General features: G+C 41.3%; 2 protein-coding genes across 2 annotated transcripts in view; one reads left to right on the top strand and one right to left on the bottom strand.

Annotated features, from left to right (window-relative positions):
* The first annotated feature begins 460 nt into the window (after positions 1 to 460).
* Positions 461 to 8,709, top strand: c8h11orf49 (chromosome 8 C11orf49 homolog). Its single transcript, XM_017698792.2, has 9 exons — positions 461 to 599; positions 696 to 798; positions 2,819 to 2,949; positions 3,038 to 3,122; positions 3,238 to 3,323; positions 4,466 to 4,661; positions 6,223 to 6,332; positions 6,437 to 6,500; positions 8,178 to 8,709. Exons 1-9 carry the CDS (start codon positions 551 to 553, stop codon positions 8,341 to 8,343), a joined length of 990 nt encoding a protein of 329 aa, XP_017554281.1. The 5' UTR covers positions 461 to 550; the 3' UTR covers positions 8,344 to 8,709.
* Positions 8,710 to 11,096: 2,387 nt separating this feature from the next.
* The window catches only part of mapk8ip1a (mitogen-activated protein kinase 8 interacting protein 1a), a 41,978-nt gene continuing 34,669 nt past the window's right edge, over positions 11,097 to 18,405 (bottom strand). Inside the window, exons 10-12 of the mRNA XM_017698785.2 lie at positions 18,266 to 18,336; positions 15,258 to 15,356; positions 11,097 to 13,701 (exon numbers count right to left, since the gene is read on the bottom strand). Coding sequence (XP_017554274.1) covers positions 13,629 to 13,701; positions 15,258 to 15,356; positions 18,266 to 18,336 — 243 coding nt within the window. The 3' untranslated portion in view covers positions 11,097 to 13,628. The remainder of the gene's footprint in view (positions 13,702 to 15,257; positions 15,357 to 18,265; positions 18,337 to 18,405) is intronic.

The raw sequence follows: 18,405 nt of genomic DNA, 5'->3' as shown, positions 1-18,405 counted from the left end.
TCTACATTTACACTTCTGATGTATTACTGCTCAATGAAAATGATCAGATGTCATTCTTTGTGCAGTAGATGAACATTTTAACACAGATTATAGTCTTGTCTGCTGTTGGCACGCAGAGAGATAGACCATTTAAAGGGCCTGTGCCACTCTGAGGTCCGTTTATGACATTTATGTGGTTTTGCACACCATAACCGGCCGTAATTGATTTTTGAACGGCTACGGCCGATCCCTGTTTACGCCTTAGAATTAAACAGGCTGTTTTTGCAGCGTCGAATCCATGAATGGTGCACCTATATTTGTTTTCAGTTTTCCATCATATGGGCCCTTTAACGGGAAAACGTTTTCAATGTATTGGCGTCAGTACAGGAGTCTAAACTTCTGATGACCATACATGAGCATATTCCGAGAAAATTCTAACGTAAATGACCAAATAAAACACCGTTTTCTATTAAGCGTTGGATCCATATATCAGCCAATCCCAGCGCAGCAGGGCGGAGCTGGCCGGAATACGGGTGGGATGTAAAATCAGTATGGCTGTAACCTGGCGACGATGAAAATGAACGCAGACCGGTTTACTCTGCCAACAGACGACTACTTAGGTACGTTCTGGTTTCTTTTCTGATTCGCTCACGACGTTTACCTGCAAATGTGACCTTGATGGCCGTTAATCCGCGTGTAAATGTTCTGCCCTGCAGCCGAGACCAATGCGCTCTTCTACCTCAGTGATGCGGTCACGCAGCTGCTGGAGCACCGAGAGGAGTACACCCAGTTCGGCATCGTCCGCTATTTTGCAGAATAGTGAGTCGACTTGGACAAATACATGTCATTTCCCACTGTTATCACTGCTGTCTACGGTAGTAGATCCATTAGGTGGCTATAATTTTCTGGTTTGTTATCGTGAGATCACAAGATAATTAAGTTGTGGTCTTAACAGCTTTTGTCATCTCGAGATCACGGGATAATTAAGTCAGGATCAGGTTATCTCAAGATTTCCTGAGATCACAAGACACCTCGGTCCACCTTGTAGATGTAGAGTCAGAGACAACAGCTCATCTGCTGCTGCACAGTTTGTCTTGGTCATCCTCTCGTCCTTCATCAGTGGTCACAGGACACAGGATGCTTTGGGTTGGTGGACCTCAGTCCAGCGGTGACACTGAGGTGTTTAAAAGCTCCAGCAGCACTGCTGTGTCTGATCCACTCAGACCAGCGCAACACACAAACACACCACCACCACATCAGTGTTATTGCTGAGAACCACCCAAATAGTACCTGCTCTGTGAGGGTCCATGGGGGTCCTGACCACTGAAGAACAGGGTAACAGAGTATCAGAGAAACAGATGGACTACAGTCTGTAACTGTAGAACTACAGAGTGCAGCTATACAGTCAGTGGAGCTGATAAAGTGGACAGTGAGTGTAGAAACAAGGAGGTGGTCTCAGTGTTGTGGCTAATTGGTGTAGATCTGCAGAGGAGCTTAGTACATCCAGCATGTGTCAGCATTTAAACTGAGGTTTGTGAAACGTGAGCAACAGTCAAGGATTACTCAGTATACTTGTGCAAAAGTGAAAGTAAAACAAAATATAAGTACATATATTATATTTAAAGGACTCTTATCACATAAAAAAACAAATTTTCTCCCTTTTTTGAAATAAGCGTTTGCTATAGTATACACACGTTGTCCCCCCAGCCCACAACTAAGCTGCAAAAATAGCCCAATTTGAATGAATTGTTTTTGTGATGTCATGAAAATGAACATGTTTGCATTGATCTCCTTCTTCAGCCCACTGCAGTGCAGTCTTGACCGATTACGCTGAACTTCATATGAAGTGACTCAGCCTGGGCTGCTTTTTGAGCAAGTCACAATACAGGACAGCCAATCAGAGCAGACAACAAAGCCATACATCTGTCTTAAAGGCACAGTAACCAAAAAAAGCCTGTTTCATTCTAAGTGATTAAGAGAGGAAGGGATAATGCAAAATATAAATAATGATCTTTTTGTGCTACACTGTGTTGTACTAAAAAAGGGTTCATATATATATATATATATATATAAAACCCTTTTCAAAATATAGAACCATATACAGCACATTGTGCATCAATGCGAAGAACCATTTCATGATGCAAAGAACCCTTTAACCCTTTGTTGATGTGTTTGTTACTCAGTGGTCTGGTGGACCCACCGGTGTTTTTAGATCAATACAGCCACAATTAATGCAGAAATACCAGATGTTTAAAATATCACAAGTGTCCAGCGCAGGGTTCTCCTGTAGCAGCTGTAGCCAGTCAGCAGCCTGTCCACGTTATCCACCTTCTCACACATACACACACACTCACACACACACACACACACACACACACACACACACACACTAACAGCAGGCCATGTAGGAGGAGAACAGAGTGAAGGACACAGGTTCAGCCCAACACCACATGTAATATAAGTGTCGGGGGGTGAACAGAGTGAAGACACTGAAAATGGGTTATTTTAAATGTTCCTCATAGAAAACGAGCAAAGGCCAAGAATCTGAGGTTGAAATGATAATAAATCACATCATTTTCTTTTGGTAAACATTGAAAATGAGTCCCACAGACCTGCACGCCACACAAGGGTTAATCATGCAAAGGGTTCTTTCACTGTTCATGGTTCCATATAGAACCATTTTCTTTACTACCATCTTTTTTTAACAGTGTGCATAAACTCACAAATATGTGTCATATGGGTCCTTTAAGCACCTGGAGCAGAGTAATTGGAACTGGCTCCTCCCCACCTCGTGCTCTTACATCACTTCCAGTCTGTAGCCCTTCTTTCTTTCGTTCAGCTTTACCAGTGTGAAGAATGGAAATCACGTCCTTTTCAGAGAATTCAGCTACATTAAAGCTACGCCACACAACAGAGCTTCCTTCATCCACATCTTCTGGAAGTGCTACAGACAGATTGGAAAAAATGGAGGTGAGTGTTTATGTGTTTACGTGTATGTGTGGACTTATTCGCTCTCACACAGGACTAGATGTGGAATAATGCGGCCTCCTCTTTACAGACTTGCTGACGGTGCTGGAATACAGTTCGCTGCTTCAGCTTCTGTGCCCAGACTTCCCTGCAGAAGTGGTGCAGAACACAGCCAGGTATCAAACTGCATTTTAAACTGGAATCTTCTCCCATTTATGTAGATTTTTCCCTCTGGCGGTCACATTCTCACACTGGACGCTCGTATTTCTGTGGTTGTTCTGTCTCTGTCAGGATTGTTCTCATGGACGACGCTATGGACTGTCTAATGTCCCTCTCGGATTTCATCTACTCTTTCCAAATCCAGTTCTACTATGAAGGTAAAGCCATTAGAGTATCTTAAAGCATTTTTATGTTGTGTGAAACTCTTTATGTTAAACTGATTATGTTTGTGCTCCTTGGCTCTAAGTTACACTATTTTGATCATAGCCCAAAATAGGGTTGTTACGATACCAGAATATTGACGTTTATACTGAAAACAAGTGTAAAATCACGTCCGATACCAGATGAAACTATGGCAAAAAGTTAGCAGCACTCATTACTGTCAACCAACACTAACACCAAATATTTATTAGATTGAACACAGAAAAGAGAACTTTACAGCTTCATTGACATTCAGTCTTTGTTTTTATGAATTCAGCGCACTGCAGATGCAGGCAGATCACAATGTTAAGCTGGTGCTAGCTTATGTAACTGAAAGTATTTAAAATATTGAAAGTTCTTGCGTTGAATTGTAGTAGTTGGCACCAGGCTAACTAGTGACTACAAGCTAGAGGTCTGCACTCTCGCTCTCACTCTCAGTAACTTGTGGCATGTGACTGATTTTCAGTGTTGAGTGTGGGAGTGGGTGGGCAACCAGCCCACTGCAGGTGGGAGCGGGATGAAACACGCATGATGAGAAATCCTGCAAATTAACGAACAGGCAAAATAAGGTAGAACAATCACTAAATTACATATATATATATATATATATATATATATATATATATGTTGTAGTAGCTCACAGCAACTCTGGAGCCTTCAGTGTGACGGCCACAGCTGCCCAGCAAAACACCAAAAAAACTGCTCTGTCATGTAATTTCTGCTTTGTGTTCAGTTTAACAAATGGCGTTTGGTTAAGTTACTCACAGTGAGCCTGATGACCATGACTGCCATGTTATTTCAGCAGAGAATAGTGTATTTGTGAATAGGCTGTGTCAGATATTGGATGCCAGTTTTCCTTGACCGAACTGAGTGGGTGGGGATGAAATCGTGAGTGAGCGGGCGGTTGAGGGGCTGAAATAACTGTCCCGTGCAGACCTCCACTATAAGCTTATTACTTGTTAGTCTTGTAGCTTCAGTGTCGAAACTAAAGAAGCTTCTGGACTAGATAACAAAAAGCAATTTTTGGCTAAACTGTCTTTAAGGAGCATCTTATTTGGCCCACTCCTGCTTTACTTTAACCCAAGTGTGTCTCTGACAGAGTTCCTGGAGAGTGTGTTGGTGATTTATGAGGACCTGCTGGAGGGGAAGAACCCAAATACAGTCATCGTCCCAACGTCCTCGTCAGCGGAGCCGCTGTCCAGCACGGCCAGTGAGGATATGGACACGCAGGAGGGGGTGGACTCATTCGTTTTCCTTGAGTGCATCAAGGGCCTCTGCGAGCGCTTCAAACACAAGTAAGACCCTCTCCTACACTGTTACACTTTCTGTTACAGCTTCTGTTGAGCTGGAATTATTTAATTGGCCAGGTTCGTTCATAGGAATTAGTCATGAAATTGGTGCACACGTTCGAGGTGCCAGCATTTAAATACTGAAATCACTATTCTGGGGTTTGGTTTCATTTTATTGCGGGAAGATGGAGAATATATACAAACTAGCAATTCAGCGAACTGCTGATTTTTAATATTAACAGGACTGTGTTGCGGCCGGGCAGTGCGGTGGCGCAGTGGGTAGCACTGTCGCCTCGCAGCAAGAAGGGCCTGGGTTCAGTTCCTGGCCGTGTCTGTGTGGGTTTCCTCCAACGTCCCAAAGACATGCAGTCGGCCCGATTTGATATGCTAGGTGTGAGGCTGGCGACCTGTCCAGGGTGTATCCTGCCTTCCGCCCAATGACCTCTGGGATCCAGCTCCCGCTCACCTCGCGACCCAGAAGGATAAGCGGCTTGGAAAACGTGTATGTTATGGTGTAAAGTGACACCAATTACCAACGCAGGACTGTTTCTTAAACAGATTTCTTTATGTATAAGTCTTACGTATTACCCCATCAAGTATTCTTATCTCACGGTTTCAAAGAAGACTTCAGACGCTGGGTTTATTTGGAGAAAAAAAGGCCTCCGTTTTATTACAGGCAAAGTGCATTCAGCCTGGGCATTAGGCTCTGGACCCGAATACAGCGTATTCAGAGATGAGGTAATCCCCTCTCTTTCTCGTGATGCGTTGTATCCTCTTTTAACCCATCATTAAACTCACTTTTTTTAGCCAGTTCAATTCGACCCATTAAAAAGATCTAGTTTGCTTTTTCGTATCTGGTCCTTTAAAAAGGGAAGCTGCATCTCTGGTGCCCAGCACCTCCCTTGAAGCTTATCGGACACGTTGTTTAAACACTGGCCAATTGTGGCTTATGGTTCAAAGGGTTCACTTGAAGGCCTCTGCTGCTTAGAAAAGTTCTAGTATTGTCCAACACACAGACAAAGTCCCAGGGGCTGTAATCATCATGTTTGATTATTATGCTAGGAATCTTTGTGTTATTCCGTCAACTGACTGCAGCTAAACGAATTAGCTGATAGTGTTAGACTGGTGACCTGATTTAGAGTCAGTATTGTCATATTGCTACACAGTCTTAATGCAATTACACGTACACGTTTCATTACACACTTACTTACATGAGCTGCATTTGCATTTGATTTACATTCTGCAGCGTCAGGATATGTAACTATGTTGATGTTTCTCTCAATAACTTCCAATTTAAATCGTATTATCTGCTACTGTGGCGCGGACAAAGTGAAGAATCTGCTCTTTTCGTACAGTTTCTCCACTTATTACAATGAGCTATGAGTCATATAAAATTACAGCTGAATTGTATGTAGTACAGTGCCCGATGTCGTTAAACGTTACAAATTCATAGAAGTAAATCAGCAGCTCGTTAATGTTTATCACATCAGTGACGTGTGCGTCAGACTCGGGGATGTATAGCTGTGGGGGTTGACAGGAGAGTGTTATTGATCCACTGTTTCTTTAGACATCCCTCCATCTCTGCCATTAAGGAGGTTCTAGAGGGCAACCCGCGTGTGTCCTACTACAGCTTCCTGATGGCTTTGGCCAAGCATGAGGGAATCAGCCAGGACATCGGTGAGGCCTTGAGTGCATGAGCATGAGTGTCCTATGGAGCAAATGTGATCTAGAATAGACTCGGAACTCCAGCTTACAGTTGTTATTCTCCTTTTTATTCCCAGGAGCCCTTCCCAATCGATCGGACCTACTCATGGACCCAGAGATGGATCAGGAGCTGGAGAGGCTGTGAGTGGTTATGTTTGTTTGTTGTTATTGTTTCATAACATATCATAATCATAAACAACTCTAGCATGGCTTCGACTCTGGCTCTGGGTTTGACCCGACCCAGAGCACAAGTTCTGAGGCTAACCATGATGAAATTCTGACCCAAGTCCAACCACATACTCACGGTTTGAGTCCAGAACCAGCACATCATCACCCAAAATGTGCTGAATTAAACCGGACAGTTCTAATTAGTGCATAGCGATAATAATGGCCTACATTAAATTAAGGATAACTACAGTCTAATAAGGTGAAATAATAGATTTTATTGATCAACAACATATAAGTCTCACATAGAGAGGCTGCTAATCTCCTGCTGCCTGAACTGAGCTGAACCTCATCACTGTACTCAAGACGCAGCGTCTTACAGCTCTCCACTCTCGCCGCTTCTTTATTATTGTGTGTGTATTTGGATGTGTGGAAATAGTTCAGTTTGTTGGGCAAAGAAAACATATAGCCGTCAGGATCTCTTGGACTGGGGATTTCGCTGTGGAATAACTATTTCTTCGGACTATCACAGCTTCCACGATATACTGGAGGACATAACCAGAACTCTGAAGTCTCCGTAGACTGTTTTACCCAGCGGAAAGCCCAAGAGGAAACATAAACAAAGGAAACAAAAGCGAGGCTGCAGGGCCGGCACGCTAACGCGGCTGAAAAAGCAACTACTGCTTCCCAGCATTTTCCTCGCAAATGCCAGATCCATAACTGTGGCTACAATTTGCGGATAGCAAATGCCTTCGTAACTGCAGTATTGCAATAATTACAGAGACCTGGCTTGGAATTTGGTTAAATATTTGGAATATTTAACCGTCAAATGAAGGCCTGTATATTTGCCTCACGAGTTCAGCGTCGTCATGGTAACAGCCGTATATATCTATACCACCTGATGCCAATGCTAACCGGGCTCCGAGCAAGCTGCATAACGCAATAAGCAACCAACAGAACTCATATCCGGATGCAGTGCCCATTGTAGTGGGGGATATGAACCATGCAGAATTAAAAACAGTATGTCCAAAGTTTGAACAGCACATTAAATGTGCAACTAGGGGCGGAAACACTGTAGACAAAGTTTATAGTAACATCAGAAAAGGCTACAAGACAAAGCCCTTACCACACCTGGGCCTCTCGGATCATATATCCATGCCGTTAGGTCATACACACCCTGCAGGAAGAGAATTCCACCAGCCAGAGATTATAAGAACATGGCCAGAGGGGGCGCTGCATCAGCTGCAGGACTGTTTTGAGAGTACAGATTGGAATGTTTTTGTAAACCAGGATCCTGAGGTATAGACCACAACTGTGCTGTCCTACATCAGCTTCTGCGGTGGAAATGTGACCATGGACAAACCACTACGGGGATATTCAAACGCTTCAAAGAGTGTTGGATGAACTTGACAGAAGTTTAAAGAACTGAAAGCGAACTTTTTCAAATTAAAACAGCAGTTGTTTTTGAAAAGTGCGTGACGTGGGTCCTTTAAAACCAGTGGGTGACTCCGTTTTACCAGATTCATAATGAAGGTAATGAAAGTAGGGCGGAAGCTGTTTCAGCGCCTGCTTAGTGTATAAATGATGCTTCCAGACTTGGTGCATGCAGTATTTAAGTGTGTGGTGTTGTTCTTGTCGTGGTGTGTTCTGCAGTGTTGCTCAGGTGGCCATCAGCCCCACGTCCAACAGCAGCAGCAGCGCGGCCGGACTGAAGGAGCCGCCCAAAAAGGCCTCGCCCCGCAAATCTCTACACCAGCGGCGCAGGATCGAGATGGAGAGCGACGGCTCCACTGAGGAGACCGACTCCTCTGAGAACTGACACAGAGATCTTTGATTATGAAACAGTAGCAGTTATTTTTCTTTCCTAAGGAGGAATCATTACTTCATACTTTCTGCTCCATTCTAGAGAAACTGGCCAGGGTAGAGTTGCTCACAGTGGTGGTGATAGGAACCAGATGTCGGAAATGTTTACTGGCTGTAAAAGCTACATTACAGAAAGCCGATGAATTTGCTTGACATCTGAGACGTTGTTTTACAGTAGTTTTGAAAAGACTGGGGACTAAAATCTAAATATTGTGTTTTTTCAGATTTATTATTATTTTACCATCAACATTATATATAACTCAGAAGACACAAGTAGAGTCACTGGTGGTTTTGGCTACATAAAAGGTCTATTAATTAACATTTAAAAGATCCTTGTTAGTCCCACAAGCGGGAAATTTCACCTCCGCATTGAACCCATCCGTGCAGTGAAACACCACATACACACTAGTAAAAACACACACACACACACTAGGGGGCAGCGAGCACACTTGCCCGTAGCGGTGGGCAGCCCTATCCGGAGCAGTTGGGGGTTAGGTGTCTTGCTCAAGGTTACAGACTGTCAACTCAGAGGATCCCTAACCTCCAGCCCACAACTGCCCCAGGCTAGATTTGTGGTGTAGTCATGGTGACTCCTGGTTCCTATCACCACCACTGTAAAGAAATCTGAGTCTCTACTATCAACCATTTCACACCAAATCACTAGAAATGACCATTGAACTGAAAAATGTGGAAATCAGGTGGAATTTCCACTCAGAAAATTAAAAAGTGTCCCAAAACGTTTGACGGCAGTGTAAATAAAGAGAGTAAACACTTCTTTATTTTTCCGGACAGTAAAGTGTGTCTGAAATAGAAGTTTCTGAATTAAGAGATTCACACCGCCACAATTTTATATCACTGTATGCTTTGTTAAGCTCATAAAAATGAAGCGCATTTTGTTAATGCACATAAAAATGAAACCCAGTAGATGCATATTACCCATATTTTTCCTTTCTTTGATTCTGAGTGAAACTGTGAGCTCAGATAAGTACTGTTGACCATTTGCTGTAGCCAGCTGATATAAATAGGGTTAGGGTGAGGAGCTACAGTATTTGTAGACACTGCTATTGATTCCTTTGACTGCTGCCGTGTGACCATGACACTGCAAGCTGCAAATCAAACAGCAGGACAGTATATTTACAAACAGAGTTTAATTCTACGAGTTCCATAGTACAATCAAGATAATCCAAAATAAAAAAGACGGTTTACAATAATCACAACAAACAAAAAGAAGAGGCACAACTTGTGATTTCGCAGGATTGATCTGAAGACACCTGTGGTCCAAACCTTACCACCCCTCATAAAGAACAGCTGTAAACTCATCACATCGCTTTCTCTCACGCTGATCTTCTTTCAACTTGTTTAACTCTTTATCAGGTGAGTTAGATGATCTTTTTTAAAGGGGAATTCCACCAATTTTTCAAATTCAGGTCATTCAAAGCGGTTTGATGTGAAATGATTCGTTCTAGAGAAGGTGCCCTAGTCAGAATTGTTGTTTAATGCTCCTAAAACCTTCCCCACAAAAAGTTATTACATGAAGTTAATACATTTTACAGTTGGGCTAAAAGGTTTTTGGCGGAGTGGTACACGCAGGGTGTTGTGAGGCAAAATAGTCCCCAAAGAAAATGGATTTTTAAGCTTTAACACTATTTCACTATCATTGCCATCCCATAGAAAAGCTCAGGAGACACGTGTGGGTTCACTAGTGGTTCTGGATAAGTGATTAAGTGATACTTTTTTGATCCCACAAATGGACCCACCTTCGCATTTAACCCATCCGTGAAGTGAAACACCACATACACACTAGTGAACACACACACTAGGGGGCAGTGAGCACACTTGCCCGGAGCGGTGGGCAGCCGTATCCACGGCGCCCGGGGAGCAGTTGGGGGTTTGGTGTCTTGCTCAAGGACACCTGGAGATCGAACCGGCAACCTTCCGGTCACAGGGCCAGATCCCTAACCTCCAGCCCATGACTGCCCTTAGTAAATAAAAGTAGTCACAATAGTAAATAAAACTGCTATATTTGTGTTGTAGTCATGGCGACCCCTGGTTCCTCTCACCACCACTGTAAAGACATCGGTCTGGTTCTTTTCAATCAACCATGTCACACCAAACCACTCTGAATAACTTTGTTTAAAGACTTTGTTTGAGACTTTGTTTATCTCAACCACTGATTTATGCAAAACATTTGAAAAAGTGATGGAGTTCCCCTTCAACCCTTTGATGAGTCCTGGCACAGTAGTGTGTTACAAATGTCCCAGAATCTCAGTTTCTCATGTGATCTCACATTTTTAGACAGTTCTTTAGTCGGGACGCTGGAAAAGCTCGCTGAATTGGCTTGATTCACAGGAGTCCATCATTTTCACAAGAATAAAGTAACTCATTATTCACGTGGAAATCTTGTACACACTTGAATCGAGCAAATTCAACGCAGGAATTCTTATTACATTCCCAAACTACACTGAGAATTCTAGGCCTATTCCAAAAACCCCGCCCCTCCAAGGGTTAAATATTGCATACTCTTCCTGGCCAAGCTCGGGGTCAATAAAGCGCATGCTGGTAAGGGTCCATCATTCCAGAAGATTAAAAAATGAACGAATTTAGGTTTCCAGATCCTGATTGGCTCTAGTCATTACCACGTGATCTACAGTCAGAACCACAGGAGAAGATCAAACCTGTGTAAGGTTTAGCAGTGATGATCCACCGTCCACTTTGGAGGACACTCAGTACACGTCCTGTATAAATAACATATTCACCATATTCCATCATGATAAGAGGGATTTTTCTTTTTTTTTTGTACTATTTTCAACACTGTACATCACCCTCCATTATATATTTACTATGACTCTTAAATAATATCATTTAAAAGAAAATATTTCCTCTTCAGATTATTCTATGCTTATAACGTAGAGTGCAGTTTGTAAGTACAGCATTTGGTGACACAGTTGGTGGCCCGGTACTCCAGCGCACTGGGTTTGAAACTAAACAGTGATTAACGGGTTAAAAAGGGGAATTTCACAGATTTTTAAAACATTTCTGCATAACTAAGTGCTGAATATGCAGGCATCTCAGTCATTCAGAGCGATTTGGTGTGAAATGCTCCTTTCTAGAGTCAGAATTGTTCACAGTGGTGATGGTTTTTAGCCATTCATGGTGGAGAGGTCCATGCAGGGTGCTGTATTGTACACAGTCCCAAAGAAAACGTTCCTTTAGATGAACCACTATTTAACCATCTTCAGTATTACCCATCATCGCTGTCGCACAATAACTGTTCTTCTCTGTTTCTGTCGTTTCTCGACTTCTTTGCATAATTTGAAAATTCATGCTGTGCTTCGCATTATGGTACATTTTTATGATAAACAGACCAACAGAAATGGACTAAAATGACTTTTAAAAAAAGTAATTTAGACTATCTTCCATTATAAGTCAATGTTTTTTCATCTCATGCAGATTTTCGATATAAAAACTCATATTAAACTCATATCATAATATAAAAACGCTGGTGGGTTTGGATAGTTCATAAACTGGCTATATTTGTGTTGTGACCCCTGGTTCCTATCACCACCACTGTAAAGAAATCTAGGTCAGTTAGTTTCTTTTGAGTGAACCATTTCACACCAGACCACTCCGAATGACTTTGTTTACATCACAAGCACCAAATTATGCTCAAGTTTTGAAAACAGGTGGAATTCCCCTTCAGTGCGGAACGTCAGCTTTGAGGAGATTTGTGTCCTACATTGGGCGAAGCTGCTTCAGTAAAATGTTTTTGGGTGAGCAACTAAGCCCAACGATGCAGTGACATCATCAGCGCGACTACAGCTGAACAGGCCCTGTGTGTGTTTCACAGATGAGATGGTTCCTCCTCGTTCCATCGCTGAGGTTCAAGTTCAAGTTCGTCTTCTCTCCATCTCTGTGAGAAACTGCCCCAAAGCTGTTCAGGCCTTTTATGATCTTTTCAGCAATATGTTGAGGATCACCAGTGGTCACATCGTGGATGGTTCTTCATAACGGAGAGCATTCTTCGGTCATCCTTTAATGTGGCCTACTAGGTGCTAATCCCACCATGTGTTCCCGTTTCTTCTGAACAGTGTGCCAAACAGGTGCTTTGGCACATCTGACACAGAATGTCAGAGTTTTGACCTTCTTTACGGACACTGAGACTTCTTTGGTCCGCATGTTTAGAGGCTGTAATGATTTCACTATAGTTAATCCAGAATGCAGGCAAATACCCTCAAATAGAAGCCGTCGCTTCAGCCCTTTGAAAAGGCAGGACGTGCCAGCAGTTCTAGGCTTCCAGTCTTCACCTTGAATCAACTCAGCCAGCACGAGTCGTTTTCCATGTAGTTACTGAATGATAATGGAATTAAAAAAGCTAACCAAGCTGTTTTGTTTCATAGCCAATGTACTGGAGACAAAACAACAGATATTGTGTCCACTGTTACTTACAGAAAGCACTACATGTGATACACTGCATAAAAAAAGAAAGAAAAATATTTGGTTGTCATGGCTACATACTTAAATCGACAGATCACTGAGATCTGGCCTCTTTGCACTTTAGGCCGTTCCACAGATTTCAGTACTGAAGCACATCAACTCTGAACACGATGAGATTGAGCAACATTCAGGGGGAAAAAAGGAAGAGATGTTGGTGTAAAACGGGCCATAAATCTGCTAGCATACTAGCTAAATAGCATTTACTAGCATTCCAGCAGATGTCCTTTCGCCTTAAACTAGACGTGTGTTTGACCCAAAGGTGTAAGTGAGGCGGGATTAAGAGTTACACTCAGTAAGCTAAACTTTAACTGCATCTCAGGCCTCTGCAAATTTGCTTCATTACTGGGTAAAAATCACAAAAGGGCCTCGATTCACGGTTTCAGTGTTTACATTTTTCGGTTATTTGTATTTTCTCTGCATAAATTAGGCATTGTGCTTCGAACAGATGAATAAAGAGCATGGCACTGGTGTTAAATAACGTACAATGCCCTCAAAATATGGTCAGTGCCTTTTAAAATCCTGGTGGACACTCGGCCTCAGACACTCGGCATGGCCTCGGGCCTTTTCTGGGTGTTCAAAGCCAGCGACAGCCTTGTTAACACATATTGTGTCTTTTTAATTTTACGCTTTGTCTAAAATAGACATTAACATCATAGCATGACATGTCAAGAGATTTTTGTAACCCATCATGCAACACCTTATATAGTAGTGTATACAGTAGTGCAAAAGGACGCAACAGAGCAAGGGTCATTCGAGGAAGATGTCTTCTGTGGGGCAGGAATACTCCATGTGTTCTTTGTAGAACTGCTGAAATGCTTTCCTGTGGAAAACAGCAAAAACATAAGTATGAAAAAGCATAATTAGCAGCTCTGACGCAACCTCTACGATAAAACACAGGTCTTACCCACTGCAAAATCTACATAAATGCAAGGGCAGTGGTTAAGAAGAGTTGTTCTGACCAGAAAAGCTACCACAATAGTTGTACAGACGCTATATTATCCAAATCCCAAATACAGTATATAGTTGTATGCAAATGTTTGGGCTGTTTTGTCAATTTTTTTCCAAGTGAAACTATCAGAGAACACACTTCTGTATAATGTAAAGCACACTGTTTATTTGCTGAATATATATAAATAATTAGAGTACTCGAAGAAGCGCTCTATTGTTATCTCTATTGTTATCTCTATTATTATCTCTATTGTTATCTCTCATACTTCTTATTCTTCTTCCACACTTTTCTGCGATTAATACAGCCCAAACCGCTTAACGTACAGAGTCCGTTCAAACTGCGTTCCGAAGGTCTTGGCGCTGTGACTTGTGCTCTGTATGTTTGGAGCCGATTGGATTGGTAGTTTTTAATAAAATTAAGTTTAAAAATTTAAAACCTCCCATAAGAATGAACAGCGGAATGTTCAGAACTTCAGATTCTAACTGACATCGATGACGTCACAGCAGGCCACCCAGTCTCACAGACACAGCCGATCACGCAGGGAATCTGCTTTAACATCCTTAAACTTTCACCTAGAAACTCAGTTTTACTTTTAAATGGTAGAGAAACTCGTCCTTTCTGAAACCTCAAAATATCTCATCATTTTATCAATTAGCTTCAGAGTTATGAGCATTTGTTTGGCACTTGGCACAGAAAACTGCCCCATTCACTCCCATGTAAACTTCTCAAAATCAGAATCTGCTTATTTCAGGATTTTCTCTGTGTTTAACTCGTCATAACTCAGACATTTTCTTCTCAATACACACAACAAATAATCCTCAAGGGGTCTTATCTCACACCATGTATCCGGTTAAGCGATAGAGTGAACATTTCCCGAGTTATGCTTATGTTTGTTCAGAGGGTGCAAATCGGACTCAAACAAGGCTTCTCCACTAAGAGCTGCATAATATATATATATATATATATATATATATATATATATATATATATATATATATATATATATATATATGAATGAATAAATACAATAAGAATAATAAATAAATAAACAGAAATTGTGCATTAAACATTTCAGAAAGATTCCAGGTTTAAAGATTTAAGTGTGTTCTCTATAGAGAATGTGTTATTTTCTTATATAAAAGATTATTATAACATATAATAACACATAATACACTTAATAACATAATAACATTAACATAATTAAACGTGCTATTATTAGAGGACGTGTACATATTTTCACTTATAAAACCAAAAAAACCTGTACTTTGACCCGGCATATGACTGTATGAAGCAGGATTTCGTAATATTACAGGATATTATTTGAGTGTTCACTCAGCTGTGAGTTCTTTTATAAACCACTGCTGCAGAATTAATTTGACGTGTCAGCTTCAGCTCATTGGATTGTGCTGAAGGTCACTGGTCCTTACCCCACAGAGGCAGCCAGATGTGGGGCATGTTCCTCTGAGAAGAACACGTGACAGGCGAACCTCTGGTGCGCTGGGTGTTTGGTGATTAGTCCAAAATACCTGGAACAAAACATGTAAGAACCCAGCATGATTTACTGAAGACTTAAGAGCACTTCACCTTCAACCGACCAATCCATACTACATCCACACTTAGCTCCTTTGTAGCTGCTGTTGAGAGGTTTGTAGAACGAGTGGCAAATCCTCAGGACCTTCTAGCCCAGGGGTGTCAGACTCAGCCACTAAAAGGGCCGTACTGAAAAATCTCAATGAATCTGTGGGCCAGCTGTTTTATTTCATTCTTATCTAGCGTTTTGCCATGACCTGAACTGGCCATTGTTTATTCAAAATATGCCCAAACTGCAGCAGCGAAAGAGGCATTAAATACGTATTCTAAAAGAATTCTAAATAAAGTAGGTCGTTTTTTTTTAAAACCACCTATTTGCTTGAACTAGATACCAGGCATCTTTTCTTTCTGTGTAACTGCTGGCCCAGAGATTGTTATTGGGGGTCAGAACACACACCATATTGCAGTGCATGCTGGGGACTGTAGTGCATCTCAGGGTGAAATGGGCTAATAAGAACAGAAAACGGAAATAATTTTGTGGACACATGGGTTCTAGGCCTTCAGAGAAGACCTGATGAATTACAGCAACTAAAAAAATATATATATCTGTAAATTTTAGCTAATTTATATTTAATATAGTCAGCATACATCGTGTATTTATAAGTCTGCAAGTGTTTTGATAATACTAACATGGAGATTTTGAAAATCTTGAAACAGCCAAAAGAAAATTGTCCACTTTTTTTGCCCTGTGGTATCAAGGTAGGTACAGACAAGCGAGCTCTCCCATTGGTTAGGATTTCAGGAGCTAGGCTGAAAAATAAATCTGGAATGGCCAAAATACGTCCAAGTGCACGATTGTTAGCTTAGCACTAAGATACTATTAGAAATTCCATAGACACTAACAAAAATGAGTTTTACTGTAGAACTTGGACTTTTATATCCTGAGCCTGATGACCAAGCTCTTGTAGCCATAGGTTGCCAATGTTTGGCACAAATTCTCATCAGCCTAATGAGGCAGAGAAAGGCACTAGTTAATTTTTGTCAAAATAGCCATAGTTAGAGTGCTTTATTTGTGAAAGGTCACAGTGATACGTTTTTTTGGTTATAAGATTGAGCTAACGTTAGTCTTTTGATCAGCTACAACAACATACTGAACATAGTCCAGCTCGGTAGCGAAGCACCGTAAACAAACGTATTCCGGTTTCTCATTATGTTGGATGGGATTTTAGTCCAAACCGGTCCAACCTTGGCATTAAAAGAACACAGCTGTGGGTGGAGCATGGATAGATCAATTTGTTAGGTATCAGGGCCAAATTACAGAAAATTCTTTAGTCTGAAATCTTACCCGTTTAGTTACCATGGCAACTTCAGTTAGGACTGAATTTAAGACAGAGGCAATTACAGAACAACAGTTCTAAAGTTCATAATATTATCATTAATTCCAGATAAGGAAACAGTATCACACAGACATCCTAACTAGAGCAAACCCTAAATTCTGTGTCTTACTTTCTGTTTAACCATCTTTTTCTATTGATTTATGCAGTGATGGGCAGCACAGTTCACTATAACTGGCATAATGAAAAGTTTTTTTTTTTAAAAACTTCAGACGCTGTAGACTCGATCTCCACCATCCACTCATATTACCTTCATGTGTTAATGTTGGTGATGAAATATTACATTACTGGTGGTGAATAATGAGGAGACGGAGCTGAACGGGTGTCTGTTTATTGGGAGGAGTAACATTAGCGCGCTCAGATAAAGCGTTTGGGAAATGGAGACTGAAACTGTGGAGCAGCGAAGCTCTGATAAACAGCAGGGGGCACTCTTAAAATATTCTTAACTTTCAGTTTGTCACACTTTACTTTTATTTTACCTTTTTTTACATCAGTAATGGTAGCTAACGTTAGCTGTCTGGCTAAGTAGCTTGATTACTTTGATTACGTTTATGCTTCAGCTGTGCGTGTTTGGCCAGTTGCTAGGTAACAGTTGATTGTTGACTTTGATCGAGTTAAGATTTCCTAACTTGGGATAAGATGCTACAAGATTTCTAAATTAAAATAAGATTTGCTTCTATACTACAAATTTGTGTAAAATATTATTTTGACCTGTCAGATCTTTAGCTCTTATTCTCCAGGGTATATATTTTTTTTTATCTGAATTTACGCAAAGTATTCATTAATTCCATTAAATAAATGTACATTTTTATTTGATCTATTTGTTTATTTTTTGTAAAAGTTCCCCTAAAATGAACAGAACGTGTGTTTTATGATCTACACATATCACTATATGCTTACAATTTACTGCTGAAAGCCAAAAATCTCCGCCGCTCTTTGTGTTATTCTCTAAAAGTGATGTTTCCAGAGCAGATCACTGAAGAGACGCCGTCTGTTTATAGTTTAGAGCCCAGATTTGGGGAAAAACGGGTCGACTTTCAGTAGAAAAACAAAGTTCAGCTTCTTTTATTATAAGGGTTTAAAATGACATCACCGTCTATTAGACTGGAGAGAAGAGCTACAGCCTCACACGATGCCCAGCTTCTGAATGGAGCTTATGGAATATGAAAGTTATGAAGAACATGACCAAGTGCGGTTTGGAGCCACCGGTGGTCTCAAGGAGTTGAATAGGTTAAGACAAAAAGACCCTGATTTTTTAAATGTACAACGTAACTGTGCGTCTGCATCAGCTTTACAATCTACACTCTGCTTTAGCCTCTTTTAGCCATTTGACTTCTGAAGCAGCTGATTCATTCCCCAGTTCATTACCCAAGCCTCTGTGCACCAGACCCAGTAATCCACTGGTAACGGTCCCTCTAGATTTAAGTGTACAAGGGAAGAAAGGGCAAGAAAAGCGTCACTGGATTGGGACAGGCCCCATCTGCATAGATCTACATAAGGGTTTTACTCACTTGCTGTTCTTTGGATGGCATCCACAGAAGGAAATGTTTTTCAGCTGAAAGAAGTGACAGTACTTGTCACCCTGTAGGAGAAAAAGGAAGCCAGGAATGGACCGGTCAGCATCAGGGATCGAACTGCAGCTGTGGGATTT

The sequence above is a fragment of the Pygocentrus nattereri genome, chromosome 8 (genome assembly GCF_015220715.1).
Source record: "Pygocentrus nattereri isolate fPygNat1 chromosome 8, fPygNat1.pri, whole genome shotgun sequence".
Lineage (NCBI taxonomy): Eukaryota > Metazoa > Chordata > Actinopteri > Characiformes > Serrasalmidae > Pygocentrus > Pygocentrus nattereri.
Note: the sequence above shows the minus strand (reverse complement) of the source record. Positions and strands in the feature narration are given on the sequence as shown.

Bases quoted from the DNA above. Each gene is read 5' to 3' on its own strand.
- c8h11orf49 (XM_017698792.2), top strand. From the start codon at position 551: ATGAAAATGAACGCAGACCGGTTTACTCTGCCAACAGACGACTACTTA. The intron at 3,123-3,237 runs GTATCAAACTGC...TGTCTCTGTCAG, and splicing joins GTGGTGCAGAACACAGCCAG to GATTGTTCTCATGGACGACG. The intron at 3,324-4,465 runs GTAAAGCCATTA...TGTCTCTGACAG, and splicing joins AATCCAGTTCTACTATGAAG to AGTTCCTGGAGAGTGTGTTG.